The sequence below is a fragment of the Phallusia mammillata genome, chromosome 3, assembly GCF_965637545.1.
Source record: "Phallusia mammillata chromosome 3, kaPhaMamm4.hap1.1, whole genome shotgun sequence".
Lineage (NCBI taxonomy): Eukaryota > Metazoa > Chordata > Ascidiacea > Phlebobranchia > Ascidiidae > Phallusia > Phallusia mammillata.
Window position 1 is genome coordinate 1,049,712 of NC_137254.1, and position 19,087 is coordinate 1,068,798.

Below are 19,087 nucleotides of genomic sequence, written 5' to 3' on the forward strand. Positions count from 1 at the left end.
CACGGTGAGGACAACTCTTTATTGATGGAAAAAGCACCCTAAGAACCCAATTTCCACACTTCAACATTTTCAAGTTGAGTCCCATAGTTATATAAAAGCAGAAATAAATGGGAAGAGAATAAATAATTACATTCAAAGCAATTGGTTGATTGGTCAGTTAAAACCTGCATTTACAAGTACATAGTACATACTAAACAAGGATCTTTAAGTAAACAGACTAAAATAAAACAAAACGGTGAAACAATATTGTACAGCTGAAAATGTAATGATTTGCTGAATTATCACGAAAATTAAACCGGATATCATGTGAAAAATGAGGTAGAACCACACAATTGTTACAAAATGCTATCATGCAGACTACTGGTCAAAACTAGAGGTTCTCAATTTATGTCTGATGAATCACTTCTACTGTCTGATTCTACATCAGACTGCAAAACATTCTCAGAATTTACATGAGACCATAATCACCATGGAGGTAAAATAATATCAACGCCTACAAATGTTTGAATACAAATTCTGAATTTGGGTATAATAACTAATAAATAAACTTGCAGGCAGGTAGAACAGTGGAAAAGAAATAACACATAAACACATATTTCGATTTGATTCATGTAAAACTAAAGTATGTGGTGCATATCTCGACATACAATTTTCTCCTGTGAGGCAAGTAACAGGTCGTATACATCAATGATTTTGCTGACACTTTAGGAGAGAGCTGTTTTTGTCAACAAAATTCTTTCGGAATGAAAGACTTTCTTCAATTTTTTGATATGGAATGCTTCTGTTGATTTTTTCAAGCTTTAAACATTTTTCCAGATGGTGAACTGCAATAAAAAATAAAGATAAAGTGTATGCTCATTTGACTTGACAATTCTAGGTTAAACAAAAGAGGCTTGAGTTTAGTCATCAATAAGCAGTCTAAGTGTTATAAAACAGACTTAATATTTAATATTGGGGGTTTTAACTGCGCTAAAATTCAAAATAACATCAGCCAGAAATACAGAAAGAGTTGAGTTTAGAAAGACAGTAACAAGGCAGCCGCTTACTGTGAATCATTTCAATTCAAATCCAATCTACAAGTCCCTCATATGACAGTGTGCTGGTCCTCGCTTTGCTTCATATAAAGGCAAGAACTTGAAATTCTTCTCACTGAAAGGTCTCTTTGCATTGCTTCATTGCCGGAACCTTGATGCCAATCAGGTACTTCAATCTTGATTCTTGGCTCATTTTAGTGTTTATTTCACAGCTTAGAATGCATTTGTTTTTGTCTTGCTGTTTTACAATTAACTGACATTTTGATGTAAAACCCATTTACCTGCGATTATTGTCACAGCAAAAATAATATTTGCCAATAAAAAACAAATTTAATGCTTCACTGCCATTACCGATAAAACCGTCCGCAATCGGGCTGTGTTATAACACAGGTTCTAAAGATTCTAATCCCTCCCGATAAGAAACGCATTATTCTGCGTAACACAGCCGATTTTAATCGGGGACTTCCAGACGGATCGGGTGCAAAATCCAGAATAAAATAAAAAAAACTTGTTATGGTTCAGTGGGCAACCTAGTCATGCGTTACGCATGTGGAGAATTTGTAAACACATGTTTGTTTTGCAAAATGAAAATAAAAACGTATTTTTCCGATTTTAGTTGAAAAAAAACAATTAGGGTTTCCGTGTTAAAACAAGGTATTGTTGCAGATCGTCATGAAAAACGGATTTTAAAGCGTTGAGATTTTGCGTTTCTTGAAAAAAATGGTTCATGTTCATCTAACAGTTCGTACTTTTATCAGAAAGGTAAAGATTGGTTTTAATATTTTTGGGAAAGTTTGTTTTCTAGATAAGTACAATTAAATGCTTCCTGAAGACCTTGTTTTGATTACAACAACGTTTAGCTTAAAGTGTTAATGTATGTCTTCACATGTAAAAAAAAAACATTTTTATGGAAGTTTATAACTTTTTGTTTTACTGTGACAAAATGCATTTTAAAATCAAGTAATTGATGCACAGAGATAGAAATAATAAATCAACATCCTAAATTAAGTGTATTAAAATATAAACACAGAGATGCACTATATTCATTCGACTGTTACCACAGTATTTTGCCATGTTCTGCAGACTGGCTATGCTTTGCAACACAATACCCCAAAGATAAAATATTTAAAATGTATTTAATCATATTGTTAAATATTTTTCAGTACAATCACAAGTTTGTTGACAAGCTGCGAGTTTATGTTCGTGGGGGTAGCGGAGGAATCAGTTTTCCCAGTTTATGGGGAATTGGTGGACGAGGCGGTGATGTTTATGTTGTCGCAGTGAAGAACAACAGCACAACTCTAAGGGACATAAAAAAGATGTATACAACACAACGCTTTATTGCTGACAATGGGGAAAATTCGAGGTGGGTGAAATCATTTAAATAGTGGTTTTCAACGGTTATTTGTGCTCTGTTCTTAAACATATTGAAAAAGCATCATCTTAACCTGTTCCATTGGTTTTATAAACTGTGTTTAAGCAGACGAAAAAAGCAATATGGCTGACAATTGTAAAGGTTTAGCTGCAGCGCCTTCACCATTTATGCACCAATTGTGCTCTCAACTTTGTCATAATGTCCCAACATTGTTCAGCTATTTTCGGCTCGTTGAACATTTCAGTGCAATTGTGCTGCTCCAATTTGTTTCACCCGGCAAATTATAACAGTTATTTGGTGCCAAAAAACAAATCGAGTGTTAAATTTCTGATATAATAAGGTATAGAGCTGTAAATATGCGTTTAGTTTTACTAACTTGTAGCAAATTGCACGCAAATGTTAAAGCTATTACCATGTAAAATGCCTGTAAATGTAAAATAGCACATTTTTGAATAAAAACTAGACTTTGGATGCAAACTATTGTTCCAAAATGATGGTTTAAAACCACTTGACTGCTACAAATTCAAAGTCAGTAGGATGGAATACTATTTCTATTACCGAATATAAACAGCAGATATAAATTTGGTTTACTGGGATTCTACTTTAAACTTCGAGCTTTACCATTCATAAATAAAACTCTAAATTTTTATCAGCCTTGGATATCATTATTGAAAAGTTTGTAATACAACAGTTCTTTGTGACCTTCCAGGTGGCTTACACCTCGCTTCTGCGCACCTTTTTATCTATTGTTTTTATACGACGCTTGTTTCGCACTTTTTTATCATTTCTTCATGTGACTCAAGTGTATATAAACGGGTGTAACTAATGTGGCTTTCATATCACTGATGATGACATGAGCAATTGCAACGTTTGAACAATGAAGCATGTCGCTTTTTTACGTCGATTTGGGCCATTGTTTTCACCATTAAACTTACAAACAGATCCGTATATACTGTTCTGTTTCATCTAATCTAAAAAATCAACTTCCATTATGATTTGTTTTTCAGCCGAAACAACTGTTCGGTTTAAAAGGTGCAAGCATATACAGTCAGGTTCCCCATGGGATTACTGTAATTGTTGCGGATGAAAACAAAGTAACTGGTGAGTCAAAAAAGAGATTTATGCCTAAATATGTTACGGCAATGGATACGCCCAGATTTAAGCAACTAATTTCTTACGCTGGGCCCTCCTCTTGGTGTTTTTGTAAATTTAAGTGTGCGCTGTGTGTTATACAGTTTAATCATACATCAGATAATGTTTTTGCAAGCAAAAACTTTCATTAAAATGTAAAATAGTGAAGTGTTGTGTAAAAATGGCAAGAAGCCAATGGTTTAGATCAGGAGTGTACAATCTGCAGCAGCAGATACAGGTTTATGAAACTGTGCACTTGTATATTGAAATGTATGTGTTGTTGGCTGTGCGTTTATCAAACTTTTTGCTGGATCTTTCGTATTAAAACCATTGATATTATATTAAGGTTTGTAAAAATCAAGTAGACGAGTTTTGTAGGCATGTTATGTGTGAAAATAACAAAACGAAGCATAACAAAATGAATGGTGACAAACAGTTTAGCAACAATACCTGTTTGTTGCTATTTGTCTAACAATAAGTGTTAAACTAAATAAAAATCAGTGTCTGAAGAAAACAGAGCATTTAATGCTGCATGGGGGATTCATTTGCTTTCACTGCTGACGAGGTTTTACCAAGTGTGCCTTATATGCAAGAAACTAACTAACAACAAAAAGTCGAAAGGCGTGAGACAAAAAAAAAACGTTTTTGCAATGGCAGATCATTTTGAAACGTCTTTTGTGGCTCCCAGTGTTTTTTACCATGTTAAAATGGTGCGAATGGCTCTTAGTGATAAAGGTTGGCGACCCTGAACTATACCATTTCGTTGCACAGCGCGCTTGAAAAGTAGATTGTTAATTGTTACATTTTATAGCTTTACTTATATTTTCAGGTGACAAATTACAACCTGAAGATAAACTGCTTGTTGCTACCGGTGGAAAAGGAGCGTCATCTCGAAACCACTACCAACAGAAAAAGGGAAAATGGAGAAATCTCTGGCTCGATATGAAAGTAATTGCAGATGTGGGATTTGTTGGGTAAGTGAAAAAATGTAGGTATTTGCTTTTTATTTTATGAATGTATTAATGGTATTTCTTGAAGGGGGCACATAAGTTTTTTTTGGAGTATTTTTCATATTAGAAAACTTCTTATTGTTTTTTTTTTAGCTGCTTTAAAATTTTCTATGTTTACCCTGTCAGCAATTTAATCCTGACATGACTACAAGTTTTTCTGTTAAAATAACTGATTTTTTTTGGGTTGAAATTACTAAACGTCCAACAATATATGTTTATTCCACCAGCCCAACATATACTTTTTTCTCTTTTAAATCTAGTAGTGATGCCAATAAAATGACAAAAGATTGTTAGCCAAAATATTTTTTTTTGCACATATGTAAATGGAGTAATGGTTTTCAAAATGGGTTTCTTGGTTCAACATGTATTCTCAATCAGTTCTACTTTTCAATGTTGGTTGTTTATAATCACACAAATACTACATGTCAAGTACTATATGAATGTAGTAATGGTATTTCCTGAAGGACACATATTGTTATTTTTGGAGTATTTTTTAATATTAGAAAACTTCTTGTTAGCCCAAACAATCACAGTACGCCAGGCCCATTGAAAGCACCATACCAAATCGGCCGGTCACCAAGCATTCACCATCATATGCACTGATGAGACCTTTTCAGTTGAAACATTGTGCACTGTCTGCAGCTTACTTATTCTTTCATAGTGTCTTGTTGTTGACTTTGTAACAGTTTGTTGATGCCAACCAAGTTATATACATCAGGGATGTCAAACATGCGGCCCTCCAAGAGTTTTTGTGTGGCCAGCGAAGTAACTTTTAGAAGTATGCCATTGTTTGCACACAAAGCAATAAAGCACAGTTGGTTCTTTCACACTGCTACACTCTATATCTGTTTGTTACAAAATTATTTTTGCATGTAGTTAATGGCAATATTAACATTTCACTTTTTAATCATGTATTTTTTTGTCATACACTGTAGTGGCCCGCGACTTACTTAAAAGTTTGTTTTTGGCCCTTAAAGTTGTTTGAGTTTGACACCCCTGATTTAATTTTTACTCAGGCAAAACCCTCTGCACTAAATTATGTAAATCAAGTTTGTAGAGCTCTTCTGGAAAAGTGCTTGCGTTCCATTTTTTCCCCTTTGTTTATCGTGCACTGTACTAGTCGCATTCAGTATCACTTACCCTGATGAAGGCGACCTTTATAGGACGTCGGAATAAAATTACATATGCCAGAAGAGCTCTATTAACTTGATATCATGCCTGGCAGCAATAGCTTATAAATTACTTGATTTTTAAATTTGCAGCTCATCTTGGCACTATTCCAAAAGCTCTTTTACCAGAAGATAAACCAGAATTTAAACACATCATTCCAATATCTGCACAAGAAGGCACTGAGACTGAAGAATTAAACCTTCGTATTAGAGAAGTTTTGGACAAAACAGTGTTTGAAGGCAACAAACATTTAAGAATTGAGAACAAAGGCAACAATAATGATGCTTTGTTTGATGAAACAAAACAAGACAATGGAGAAAAAATGATTTTATGACCTCACTGTTAATATAGAAAAAATCTCTATGCACTAAGGTTCGAAATATTTCTGTGTTGTTGGTTCAGTCAATTTTGGTGTGGAAATGCTTGTTCAGTTCAAAATATTGCTTCATGGTCAGCATAACATAAGATAACGCCTCAGAATTTTTTAAGGAATAACTCAAGTTTGAACAGATTAAATATGTTTCAAAAACCAGTTGTTTAATCTTTTCTCTTTGTTTCAAATTACAACGCTATTTTTTGAGACTGACGTTTAAATCATATGGTTGTCGTGGTAATGCTGCAAAACACCATAATTTTGTCTGCATCATTCACAAACTTACTATATAGCTGCTGTTTGACATAATTTATCTGTTTTGTGACCTATATAACCATTCATGTCAAATTTCATCTGCATTTTATGTCAAAGTTTTAAACCCACCCAAACTAAAAGTGATTTTGCCTGCAAAGTTACAGCAATAGGTCGGTAGTTTTCAAGTATTTCATGTTAATGCTATAATTACATTACATACATGTGTCAAGACATTATACTGTTTGCTGTTTAATCTAATTTCCAAAATGTTATTCAAATGAGTCTGTCAATGTTTTTTTATAAGTTTACCACTACATTATAATAATTAAGTATCCATATTAGTTGCATACTGTTTTTATTGTTTCACATTTTCAATACATATCATGAATTCTTATACTTAAGTCAAAATATTTTCTGGATCAGGTTGAAAAATTTATTTGAAAGTAAGTTGCAAATACACAATGGCTTTAGGATATCCGGCTTTTAATAAAACTACTTTTTTGTCTAACAGTTCACCCTGCAGTTACCATACGACAATCGAAGCCGATACATTGAAAAAATGGGCAGTTTGTATATTTCGAGGACAATGCTGGGGTGATAGTTAATATCAAGGGCGAAATGAAACGTAAAGTCTTAAATTTGTGTTTTTGTTAATCAGCTTGAGCAAAATTTTGGTGCCATAACTCCACCTTGGGTGAAACCAATTGCACCGAAAAATGCACAAAGATAACAAGTTTGCCACAATCAAAAGTGTTCTAGCTATGATGATTCATTTTACCATCTTTCGGGACTGAATACCCTGATGCCAAGACTTGAATCTGAGCAGAACCTAACTGTCCAAAGCATGCTGTATTCCTATCATATGTTTGTGCACTTTGACATAAAATCCATTTATTTCAATTTCACACATGGTAGATATGGTTATGCGACATCAATTTGTTTGACACAATAGTTACTACAATGATAAGTTTTTTGTGTTCGCAATTTACAAGACTCATGACTTTGGTGATTGTGGTTTTATTTGCTCTCGTTAGCAAAAGGAATAAACTTAATACCTTCACAGCAGGGCTTCTTATTGTAACTTTGTTAAATAAACCAGTTTTTTTTCTGTGTTTTGAAAAGGTTCAACAATGACAATGTGATAAAGTGACAATGCAAATACATTTGACTTGACTCTTGCCACTTGATAATAAAAACATACTTTTGCATCCTCAGGTTCTGCTATCACTGGTCCTGTGGCAAAAGAATGTGCCGACTGTTGGCCGAGGATCGCCTCAAATGCCAGTTCGATTGCGTGAAACATGAGAAAAATCCTGCAAAATATTTGTTGTGCTTTCAACTGTCTCTAAGTGCTTTGAAATGTTCTCAAAGTTGTCGGTTCGAATCCCACACTGGCCGATTTAAGTTTGTTCAGTTGCTAAACGTGGTTGTGAGGGGTTTGCAGCAAATCTACCAGCTTTCATGCAGTTACTTTGTGCAACAATCCTTTTGAATTGCGTAGGGTAACCTAAATTGGTGTAATACCGGAAAAAGCGCTATGGTTGACTGCACAAAGTGGGTTTGGGAAAACGCATGTTGATTATACAAAGTCGTGAAGGAATTAATACAACCGGCGGGGGGCGATAGAGACACTAAAAAACGCAAATCACTTTATTAGTTCTACCGAAATTAACCAACTGTTCTCTTTTCATAACTGACGATCGCCTACCGAGCGTTTTTCTGCGTATCAAGCAGCTCAAACCTGCGAAAAAAACAGTGTTATCGCTGTGTACTGGTTCCTAAACAGTTTACATTACTTAATCGTAGTCTTTCCAAAACACAAGCCACGTTGTCTGCAAAATAATTTGTATTTTTTTGGTAGAACTAATAAAGTAAGAACTCACAACGTGGCTACTGTTGTATAGAGACAAGATTGGTTAATTTATGATGTTTTGATCAATTAATTTGGTTGGTTGTGAAACTGATTTGATTTATTTAACGATTTTATTTATCTAAAGTTTCGCATTTTAAAAAAGTGCAAGCGCAGGAAATAACCCGTCATTGAGCTCATATGGGAAGCCTTGTCACGCATGATGGAATGTAATGACTCGTTGCTAGAAACGATAGTGATGCCACAACGCCTGTTGACGTAGATCTGCTATCTATAATGTTTGCGTTTTGAATTTGATTCCATTCAGTCATGTAGTTTTATTCCGCATTTCGTTGTTCCAATTTACACATTTCTGATGAAACTAAGTTATATCTTTTGTAATAACGCACCACGCACAATGCATTGATAATTTGGAGCAACCACTGAATCGCTCTTCATGCCGCATTTTCCAATGCTTGCTTAAAGGTGTTCTTATGCCCGCGAAAGGATGATGCTTATAAAGGTCACGTGATCATAACAAAATACCTAATTGGTCGCTTGTGTATTTTTCCATGCTTACCTAAGAAAGTTTTCTAATGAGTGCGAAAGGACGAGCCTTGCGCTTGTAGCAAATTACCCAGAGAGTGGTATATTGTGTATTTTCCACGCTTACGTAAGACCAGTGTTCTAACGCTTGGCCATTTTGCAACCGTCGTCTTTAACAAAAAACTAACCGGCGGATTGCTTTGGTATTTGCCCCTAACTTAAATAAAAACGGTGCCTAAAAACATCTGAACGTATGCATGCTTTTTGTTTGATCAAAACAAGCCATAGCGCTTGTTACGTGCACGACTTTGCAAACTTTAAGCGGGTTTTCTGACGAGCATCGTTAAGTCAACCATAGCTTTCTACACAAAGTTCTAAGTCGGGCCGGGTTCGGGTGTGGGTTTCGTCAAAAAAACGGGCTTGATTCGGGCTGGACTTTACACTCTGTGTCAGTATTTTTTCGAATAAATTTAAGTGGCCAGTTGCTGGACCTGACCTAATGTCAAACAGCCCTAAAACGCCTTGTTTCAGACTATTTGTCTAATGTGTTTGTTGTCTATGTCTTTCCTAAGGCTTCAATGTATAGGCATGTCAATCAAACTTTCTGGCCTAAACGGGCTTTCAAATAAGATTTGGGTTCGGGCCGCGTTTCTGGCATCCATTTCAGGCACGTTTAAAACTCTGTTTCTACATGCACGACTTTGCAAGCTTAAAGCGGGTTTCCTAACGAGTTTCGTGCAGTCAACCATAGCGCTTGTTACATACACGACTTTGCAAGCTTAAAGCGGGTTTCGTGCAGTTAATCACAGCGATTGTTACATGCACGACTTTGCAAGTTGTAAGTTTATGCACAAGCTTTTTATATCTCCGAAACTTACAATACTACATGCTAGTTTAAATTCAAAGCGCTAATTTACAAAATATAAAGAACCAATTTGTTGTTTTGCAATTAAAATATACGTACAGTGTATAACGCAAATTGGTGTTCGTCATCTGATTTCAGAAAACAAGCCGGATGACACCGGTGTGTAAGATCGAAAGATAGAAGGCTGTGGTACATATCACCTGTCGTTTCCGTTTCAGTGCCTATAAATATTCTGCGAAATTGCGGTTTATTCAGATTGCAAGTGGGTTTAGTTAAGTTCGCAGTGTAAAGTAGCTCGGGAGATTTTTAGTCTAACAGAATTGCGTCTAGATTTATTTATATCAGATTTTTAAACAGGTTTCGTCTTGTGTTTTTTCGCTTGATATATTTAATTCATCGCAACATTAAGTGGACAAAATCAGCCATAATCAGACGTTTCAGTCCAGGGGTGGGCAATTAATTTCAGTAAGGGGACAGATAAGAAAACAGACTTGTGTTGGATGGCCGAACCAGTAGGGAAAAACCAACGGTAGGGGAAAAAAAATTTGTATGTCGCTGCTTACAACAGAGTTGTAAGTCGGACCGGTTTCGGGCTTAGGTTTTTTCCAAAAAATCCGGCGTTATTCAGGCCTGACTTTACACTTTGTGTCAGTATTTTTTTTCAAATAAATTTAACTAGCTAAATAACCAGTTGCTGGATCTGACCTAATGTCAAAAAGCTTTAAAACGCCTTGTTCGGGACCTATTGTATATTGTGTTTGTTGTCTTGGTCTTTTCTAAGGCTTCAAGTATTGGCCTGCCAATCAAACTTTCGGGCCAAAACGGGCTTCTCAAAAACGATTCGGGTTCGTGCCGGGTTTCGGGCTTGTACTTTCGGGCCGGCTTCGGGCTTTAATTTCAGGCCTATTTACAACTCTGGACCGAACCAATAATAACTTGAATTTAATTCTGCTCAGTATTGATTTTTTTGTATTGTAAATACCATTGGATTATATATTTTAATTAGTGACTACAGCTTTTCAGAAGAATAAGAATATTCTGTAATGCCATGGTTTCTGGTATGCCATGGTTTTTGTGTTTTAATTTTGGGTGCGTGCCAGGGTTTTTTGAGTTCTTACTTCGGTGCGTGTCATGGGTAATGTTTTCTGACTTAGGGTTATGCCACGGTTTTCATGTCCTGACTTTGATGCGTGCCACTGTTTTTGTGTTTTGACTTTGGGGTGCGTGCCATGGGTAACATGTTTTGACTTTGGGATGCGTGCCAGGGTTTTTTGAGTTCTTACTTCGGTGCGTGTCATGTGTAATGTTTTCTGACTTAGGGTTATGCCACGATTTTCGTGTTCTAACTTTGGTAAGTTTTGCGTGTTTCACGAGTTTTGCATTTCTAGGCCACCGTACGAAGGCCACGCAATACTAAATCAATTGAAATATAATGGTACAGAGTATTACATGTACTGGTTTGATCTACGTGGCTGTGTTAATTACTAGATTTTTCGACACAGATGTCGCCGAATTTTTTATTGCAGTATGTATGTCTAGATTTCAAACAAATATTTTCGCGGAATACACTTTGCAAGAAATGTTTGATTGTGGACGAATTTATTCGAGAAGTTCAATTTCTGTTTTTAATTTTGTTGCGCCAGATTGTGTGAGCTTTAACTTGCAATAATCGAGTTTCAAAGATGAAGTGATTTAAGGATTTTAGGTTAGGGTTAGTTTCGAGATTAGAATTAAATTTGTTTGCAAGGAGATTGTCTAAATGGTGGGGAATTTGGTTGGAAATTGAACAGTCTAAGACAGGGTTGCACAACCTTTTCGCTACGTCGGCCACATCGCAGATATTTCACCTACGGCCGCCAATTACCTTCTTGTTTTGTTTCAACATCACTGATTTTAAGAGTTGGAGCTGCACAGTAGTGGTGTCAACTGCGCCGCTAAGGCGGCCGCGTAAATGTTTGGAGTAATTTTGAACGTACTGCAGCGGGTCCAAAAACTTTTTATGCCGCGTCGATGCCGCACACCGCGCAACTTATTTGATAAGTTTTGCTTTGAAAAAACATCGACAATACGTACACAAATATGTTACGTTTTCTGTCATAAAAGACACGATCAGTTATGTCCAGAATCTAAAATTCAATTATTGTTAGTTTTTAGAAGAGTGAGTGTTGTATTTTGTTGTTGGTTTGTGTTGTATTGTTCGAGTTTGCTTGAAATTTATGAGTTTGTAAAACTGTTGCTGTTTGACTATTTCATGCAATCTTGTAGCTTTTCAAGGTAAACATTAAAATGTGTTTAATGTTAAATGTTTGCTTTGCAGATTTACGAACTGATGTAGGGGTTTATGGTACAATATTATATGTGGTGCAGTGCAGTGTCAACCATTTTATTCTTCAAAATTTGCAGTTTTGGTGCAGTTTGCAAACAGCTTGAAATTTTGCAGAGCGAACAAAATTCCCAAAATTTCTGTCCGCGACATCACTACAGCACAGTGTGAAGATCAGTCTTTACTGTTTATGACGTCATAATCTATTTTGTGACGCTTGTGGTACCTGTTTTTTCGCATTGTTTGCACACAATAGACATACAAAAAGTCTGATGTATATGGCTACTAAGCTGGTAATACTCTTTTCAGTTACACGGAATGTGTTTAGAGCAGTTTGATAATCAAAATATTTGACAAATCAGTTTTATTTACGTCACGACCGCCAGTGAATATATTTTAATACACATGTTCACGGCCGCACAAATTCGTCTCTGCAGGGGCAAGTTGTGTACCCCTGGTCTAATTTTGTCCGGCATAATTCAATTTTATCATTTAATTTCGGAGATCTAATGCAGGTGGTTTCCTGTTTAATCTGATTTTAGCTCATGCTTTTCCCCCACCAAGATTAAAGCGCAAAACAAAATAGAGACGAACCGGGTATTTTTTCTGGGAGTTGTAAATTAGTTCATTGGTTAGATGTAGTGTTGAAGTGGTTTTAAGTTCACGGTAACAGGGATCGGGTTTAGTTTGAAAAGTGTTCTGTTTGTTTTCACACAACTACAAGTAACAACACTTAACTTGGTACAAAAGAATCAACTATTACATGAGTACGAGTTTTTTTGTACAGAAACAAACTAAACATGTTGCTTGTTGTGTATTAACTGATCCTTACCTAACCGCGGAGTTTTCACACCTACGGAAGGGAACGTAATGAAACTTGAAACCTTTTATATGTTGAAGCCTATAAATTGGACAAAGTGGAGATGCAAAGTAAAATAAAAGTGTTACTAACTTTCTCGCTGGGCCGGAGCGTCTCGTTGCGACAAAACAACCCCATGCCTCTCATCAAATAAGCGTCATGGTGGTTTAATAAGTTGTATCCAATCTACAAACCGTGTCAGGTGACACAGCTCGACCAATCAGGTTGCTATGTTTGATCACGTGACGTGGTTAACACACTCGCTTTATCCCGTTGCTAAAGTTTATAAAATATATGCGTTAAAATTCCAATTTACACGATTGTACAGTAGTTATATTCAGAATCAGCCAAACCTAAATTTCAATGGGATTTAAAAGTCCAATTCTGATTCACTCTGAAATGTTTAAAGATGAAATTTTGTTTTAGCCGCGCCAGGCGATTAATGCATAGCACACCTCGACCAACAAGACCGCCACGTTTGATCACGTGAATTCATTTGACAAACGCGCTATGTATGATTGAAGACAAAATGTGAAGTTTTATTAAATGTTCAGCTTGCAATGTGTTTGTGGCCTGTGTACATCTTTGAGTGCCGTAATTCTTAGGGTGGCAGTTTTGTCTTGCTTGCATCCAATGAGTTACTGGTGTCGTTTTGCAAGCGCGGGAAATAACACGTCATTGAGCTCATATGGGAAGCCTTGTCACGCATGATGGAAAACAGTGACGCGTGACTATGAACGATAGTAATGTCACAATACCTGTTGACGTAGATGTTCAATACAGGGTTAAGATGTGTTACGACCGTTTGTTTGTTGGAAACATTAATGTGTTGACGCCTTTAGACTGAGGCGGAGTGAAAACCCGAAAAAGTGAGAGTAGTTTCTGATTCTATTTAGCCAACCGTGTGGCATTTTCGTCATTACAATGTTTTACGCTCAACACGTTTTTGTGTTCTGACTTCGGTGCGTGCCATGGCTTTCATGTTCTGACTTTGGTGCCTGCCACGGTTTTCGTGTTTCGACTGAGGGTTATGCCACGGTTTTCATGTTCTGACTTTCATGCGTGCCACTGTTTTTGTGTTTTGACTTTGGGGTGCGTGCGATGGCTTTTGTGTTCTGACTTAGGGGTGTCACGAGTTTAGTGCTTTGTACTTCTGGGCTGCCGTACAAAGGCAACGAAACACAAAATCAATTGACACATAATGGTATAGAGTATTACATGTACTGGTTAATGGTATTACATGTACTGGTTTACGCTAAGTGGCTGTGCTAATTATTAGATTTGTATTAATGACAAATTTAATTTCGACATAGTTATCGACAAAATTTTTATCGTAGTATGGATGTCTAGATTTAAAACAATTATTTTCGCGGAATACACTTTGCAAGAGATGTTTGATTGTGGACGTATTTATTTAAGAAGTCCAATTTCTATTTCAATAATTTTGGTGCGAGATTGTGTAAGCTTTAACTTGCAATAATCGAGTTTCAAAGATGAAGTGATTTAAGGATTTTAGGTTAGGGTTAGTTTCGAGACTAGAATTAAATTTGTTTGCAATGAGTTGGTCTAAATGGCAGAGAACTTGGTTGGAAATTGAACAGTTTAAGACGGGGTTGCACAACCTGTTCGCTACGACGGCCACATCGCAGATTCTTATTTAACCAACGGCAACCAATTACCTGCTTGTTTTTGTTTCAAAATCACTGATGCAAAAAATAATATACTATCTAATGGCGCACAAAATGCCCCTAACTTGAATGCAGAGTTTGAGCTGCACAGTGTGAAGATCAGTTCTTAACTGTTTATGACGTCATAATCTATTCTATACGCTTGTGGTAACTGTGTTTTCGCATTATTTGCACACAATAGGCATACAAACACCGTGCAATATAAACTCAACTCAAACGATAAAGCTGAATTGCGCTATGATTGACTGGTCAAAGTGATTGAAAAACGTTTTTTATACATACTAAGTGGTGAATTGAGACGACCAGCGGAAGGCAGTAGAGACACGGCAATACGATGTTTTTTTCTGTAGCGCCTTATAGATTTAAAAATGTTAGGTTGACGAATAATCGTAAGTATACTGATAAAATGCGACCACTCAGCTAGAATAACACAACATCGTTTAATATCCCAAACACAATTAAACTTGTACCTGCAAAATGTAATCATGAAATTATAACTCGAAGCTACAAACTACGCATGGTATTTGTTGTTTATGGTTGCCAATGTAAAAATAAGCCTCCATACTCTTGTAATTCACCCAGCGAGTTCCAAGTCCTGCAAAGCTGTCAATTTGCTTTTCATGCTCAAGTTTGAATGAAACAGACTTGATTCGGGCTTGACTTCATACTCGGCCAACTTTGTTTCGTAATTTCACCATAAATCTAACTTTCAGTCCTAATTCGTTTATCATGAAGTATTCAGTGGTGGGATTCAGCCGGTTCGAACCGGTTCTATAGAACCGTCTCACTAAATTTTATGAGATCAGCGAACCGGTTAGCATTACTGTTTACTGTCAATTGACTTTTTGTAACGGAACCGGCTGAAAAATATGACTTTTGTAACAGAACCGGCTGAAAAATATGACTTTTGTAACAGAACCGGCTGAAAAATATGACTTTTGTGTTGACAAAAAATTTGAATCCCACCACTGGACGTATTTCCCCCTATATGGGCAATTTATCACTAACGCTATACCATTTAAACCATTGAGTCTTTGACTGTCCTGATCCTGTTTTTAAAGAAATATTTATCATATAACTGGTCAAATGTAGAACATTTTGCATTTAACGTGGCTATTGTTTTATTGAGACAAGATTGGTTCGTTTTCGATGTTTTGATGTTTAATTGGTCGGTTGTAAAGCTAACTTCATTTATTTAACGAGTTTGGTTTCGCATTTAAAAAGGTTCGGGCCGAAGCCGAAACTTCGTCAAAACGGCAAATTCGACCGAAATTTCACAACTTGCGTACATTACTAATTTACAATGCTGTATTAACTCAGTGGACTGTGCGAAAAACCAAACGCGCCTTGATAAAGTCATAACAATTTTGCGGGCGCGCCGAGTGGGCGATTTGTTACTTTCCACAGCTCGACCAATTAGATCGCCACGTTCGATCACGTGACATTATATGACAAACGTACAGTGTATGACTGAATATGAAATGTGAAGTTTCATTAATTGTTCAGCTTGCAATGCTTTTGTGGCCTGTGTACCATAGATGATTTTGAGCGGCGTAATTCCTAGGGTGGCAGTTTTGTCTTGCTTGCATTCAATGTGTTACTAGTGTCGTTTTGCAAACGCAGGAAATAACCCATCATTAAGCTCATATGGGAAGCCTTATCACGCATGATAGAATATAGTGACGCGTTGCTATTAACGATAGTGATGTCACAATGCCTGTTAACGAAGATCTGCCATGTTAATACTTAGTCGTGTCTGTATCTTTTAACATTTTGTATGATGTTTCACTACTTTGATTGCCACATTGACGTGAAACATCCTCGGTTCAATACAGGGTTAAGATGTATTACGACCGTTTCTTTGTTGGAAACATTAATGTGTTGACGCCTTTAGACTGAGGCGGAGTGAAAACCCGAAACAGTGAGAGTGGTTTCTGATTCTTTTCAGCCAACCGTGTGTCATTTTTGTCGTTACAACCAATCTCCGACTTCCCAGGGATTCGTTAAATCAAGTTATGGTTTGGCATTTAACGATTCTTTAAGCTGCGCCAAACGACTTTCATATACCTCAGCTCAGCCAATCAGGTTGTCGTATTTGATCACGTGACTTGGTTAACACACTCGCTGTATCTCATTGCTAGAGTTTGGTTCAGAAAATATGTACATTAAAATTCCAATTTACACGATTGTACAGTAGTTATATACAGAATCTGCAACGCCTTTATTTTAATGGAATCAAAAAGTCCTATTCACATTCACGCTGAAGTGTTTAAAGATGAACTTTTTAGTTTTAGCCGCTACAGGCGATTAATATATAGCACACCTCGACCAATCAGATCGTCACGTTTGATCACGTGACATTATTTAACAAAGGCGCTATGTATGATTTAGGACAAAATGTGAAGTTTTATTAAATGTTCAGCTTACAATGCTTTTGTGGCGTGTCTGCAATAAATGACTTATGCGCGGCAATTCCTATAATGTGGCTGTTTTTTGCCTTGCTTGCATCTAATGTGTTATTGGTGTCGTTTTGCAAGCGCAGGAAATAACCCGTCATTGAGCTCATATGGGAAGCCTTGTCACGCATGATAGAATATAGTGAAGAGTTGCTATGAACGATGGTGATGTCACAATGCCTGTCGACGCAGATCTGCTGTCTATAATGTTTGCGTTTTGAATTTGTTTCCATTCAGTCAGGTAGTTGTATTCTGCATTCACATTTACACATTTCTGATGAAATTATGTCTTTGGTAATAACGCACCACGCACAATGCATTGATAATTTGGAGCAACCACTGAATGGCTGTTCATGCCGCATTTTCCAATGCTCGCTTAAAGGTGCTCTTATGCCCGCGAAAGGATGATGCTTATAAAGGTCATGTGATCATAACTAAATACCTATTTGGTCGCTTGTGTATTTTCCCATGCTTACCTAAGAAAGTTTTCTAATGAGTGCGAAAGGACAAGCCTTACGCTTGTAGCAAATTACCCAGAGAGTGGTATACTGTGTATTTTTCATGCTTACGTAAGACCAGTGTTCTAACGCTTGGCCATTTTGCAATAATCGTCTTTGACAACAAATTAACCGACGGGTTGCTTTGGTATTTCCCCCTAACTTAAACAAAAACGGTGCCTGAAAACATCTAAACGTATGCTTTTTGTTTGATCTAAACAAGCCATAGCGCTTGTTACGTGCACGACTTTGCACAGATAAAACGGGTTTTCTGACGAGCATCGTTAAGTCAACCATAGCGCTCGTTACATGCACAGCTTTGCAAACTTTAAGCGGGTTTTCTGACGAGCATCGTTAAGTCAACCATAGCGCTTTCTACATAAAGTGCGGGCCGGGTTCGGGTGTGGGCCGAGCTCAGGCTTAGGTTTCTTAAAAAAACGGGCTTGATTCGGGCCGGACTTTACACTCTGTGTCAGTATTTTTTCGAATAAATTTAAGTAGCCAGTTGCTGAACCTGACCTAATGTCAAATAGCCCTAAAACACCTTGTTTCAGACTATTTGTCTAATGTGTTTGTTGTCTATGTCTTTCCTAAGGCTTCAATGTATAGTCATGTCAATCAAACTTTCTGGCCTAAACGGGCTTTCAAAAAAACATTTGGGTTCGGTTCGGGTTTTGGGCTTAAATTTCAGGCCCGTTTAAAACTCTGTTTCTACATGCACGACTTTGCAAGCTTAAAGCGGGTTTCCTAACGAGCTTCGTACAATCAACTGTAGCGTTTGTTATATGCACGACTTTGCAAGCTTAAAGCGGATTTCCTAACGAGTTTCGTGCAGTCAACCATAGCGCTTGTTACATACACGACTTTGCAAGCTTAAAGCGGGTTTCGTGCAGTTAATCACAGCGATTGTTACATGCACGACTTTGCAAGTTGGAAGTTTATGCACAAGCTTTTTATGTCTCCGAAACTTACAATACTACATGCTAGTTTAAATTCAAAGCGCTAATTTACAAAATATAAAGAACCAATTTGTTGTTTTGCAATTAAAATATACGTACAGTGTATAACGCAAATTGGCGTTCGTCATCTGATTTCAGAAAACAAGCCGGATGACACCGGTGTGTAAGATCGAAAGATAGAAGGCTGTGGTACATATCACCTGTCGTTTCCGTTTCAGTGCCTATAATTATTCTGCGAAATTGCGGTTTATTCAGATTGCAAGTGGGTTTAGTTAAGTTCGCAGTGTAAAGTAGCTCGGGAGATTTCTAGTCTAACAGAATTGCGTCTAGATTTATTTATATCAGATTTTTAAACAGGTTTCGTCTTGTGTTTTTTCGCTTGATATCTTTAATTCATCGCAACATTAAGTGGACAAAATCAGCCATAATCAGACGTTTCAGTCCAGGGGTGGGCAATTAATTTCAGTAAGGGGACAGATAAGAAAACATACTTGTGTTGGATGGCCGAACCAGTAGGGAAAAACCAACGGTAGGGGAAAAAAAATTTGTATGTCGCTTCTTACAACAGAGTTGTAAGTCGGACCGGTTTCGGGCTTAGGTTTTTTCCAAAAAATCCGGCGTTATTCAGGCCTGACTTTACACTTTGTGTCAGTATTTTTTTTCAAATAAATTTAACTAGCTAAATAACCAGTTGCTG

General features: G+C 36.9%; 1 protein-coding gene and 1 long non-coding RNA gene across 3 annotated transcripts; one reads left to right on the forward strand and one right to left on the reverse strand.

Annotated features, from left to right (window-relative positions):
* LOC145220283 (uncharacterized) lies at window positions 1–1,569 on the reverse strand. The gene is made up of 2 exons (XR_013858074.1): window positions 1,047–1,569; window positions 1–824 (listed from the first exon to the last, which is right to left on the reverse strand). It is a non-coding gene; the product is annotated as an uncharacterized LOC145220283 (long non-coding RNA).
* A 16-nt stretch (window positions 1,570–1,585) lies between these two features.
* On the forward strand, window positions 1,586–8,752 carry LOC145220279 (GTP-binding protein 10-like). Of its 2 annotated transcripts, none has more exons than XM_080087540.1 (5): window positions 1,586–1,796; window positions 2,198–2,400; window positions 3,417–3,510; window positions 4,370–4,528; window positions 5,813–8,752. In XM_080087540.1, exons 1-3 carry the CDS (start codon window positions 1,755–1,757, stop codon window positions 3,436–3,438), a joined length of 267 nt encoding a protein of 88 aa, XP_079943666.1. In that variant the 5' UTR covers window positions 1,586–1,754; the 3' UTR covers window positions 3,439–3,510; window positions 4,370–4,528; window positions 5,813–8,752. The 2 variants fall into 2 exon arrangements, with proteins under 2 accessions (XP_079943666.1, XP_079943665.1); XM_080087539.1 differs by having other exon boundaries at window positions 4,370–4,514.
* Window positions 8,753–19,087: the final 10,335 nt, after the last annotated feature.

What these genes read in the sequence shown, in the direction of transcription:
- LOC145220279 (XM_080087540.1), top strand. Translation starts at nt 1,755, where the DNA reads ATGGTTCATGTTCATCTAACAGTTCGTACTTTTATCAGAAAG. An exon ending in TTCGTACTTTTATCAGAAAG is followed by an intron (nt 1,797 to 2,197) that starts GTAAAGATTGGT and finishes AATATTTTTCAG; the next exon opens with TACAATCACAAGTTTGTTGA. An exon ending in GACAATGGGGAAAATTCGAG is followed by an intron (nt 2,401 to 3,416) that starts GTGGGTGAAATC and finishes TTTGTTTTTCAG; the next exon opens with CCGAAACAACTGTTCGGTTT.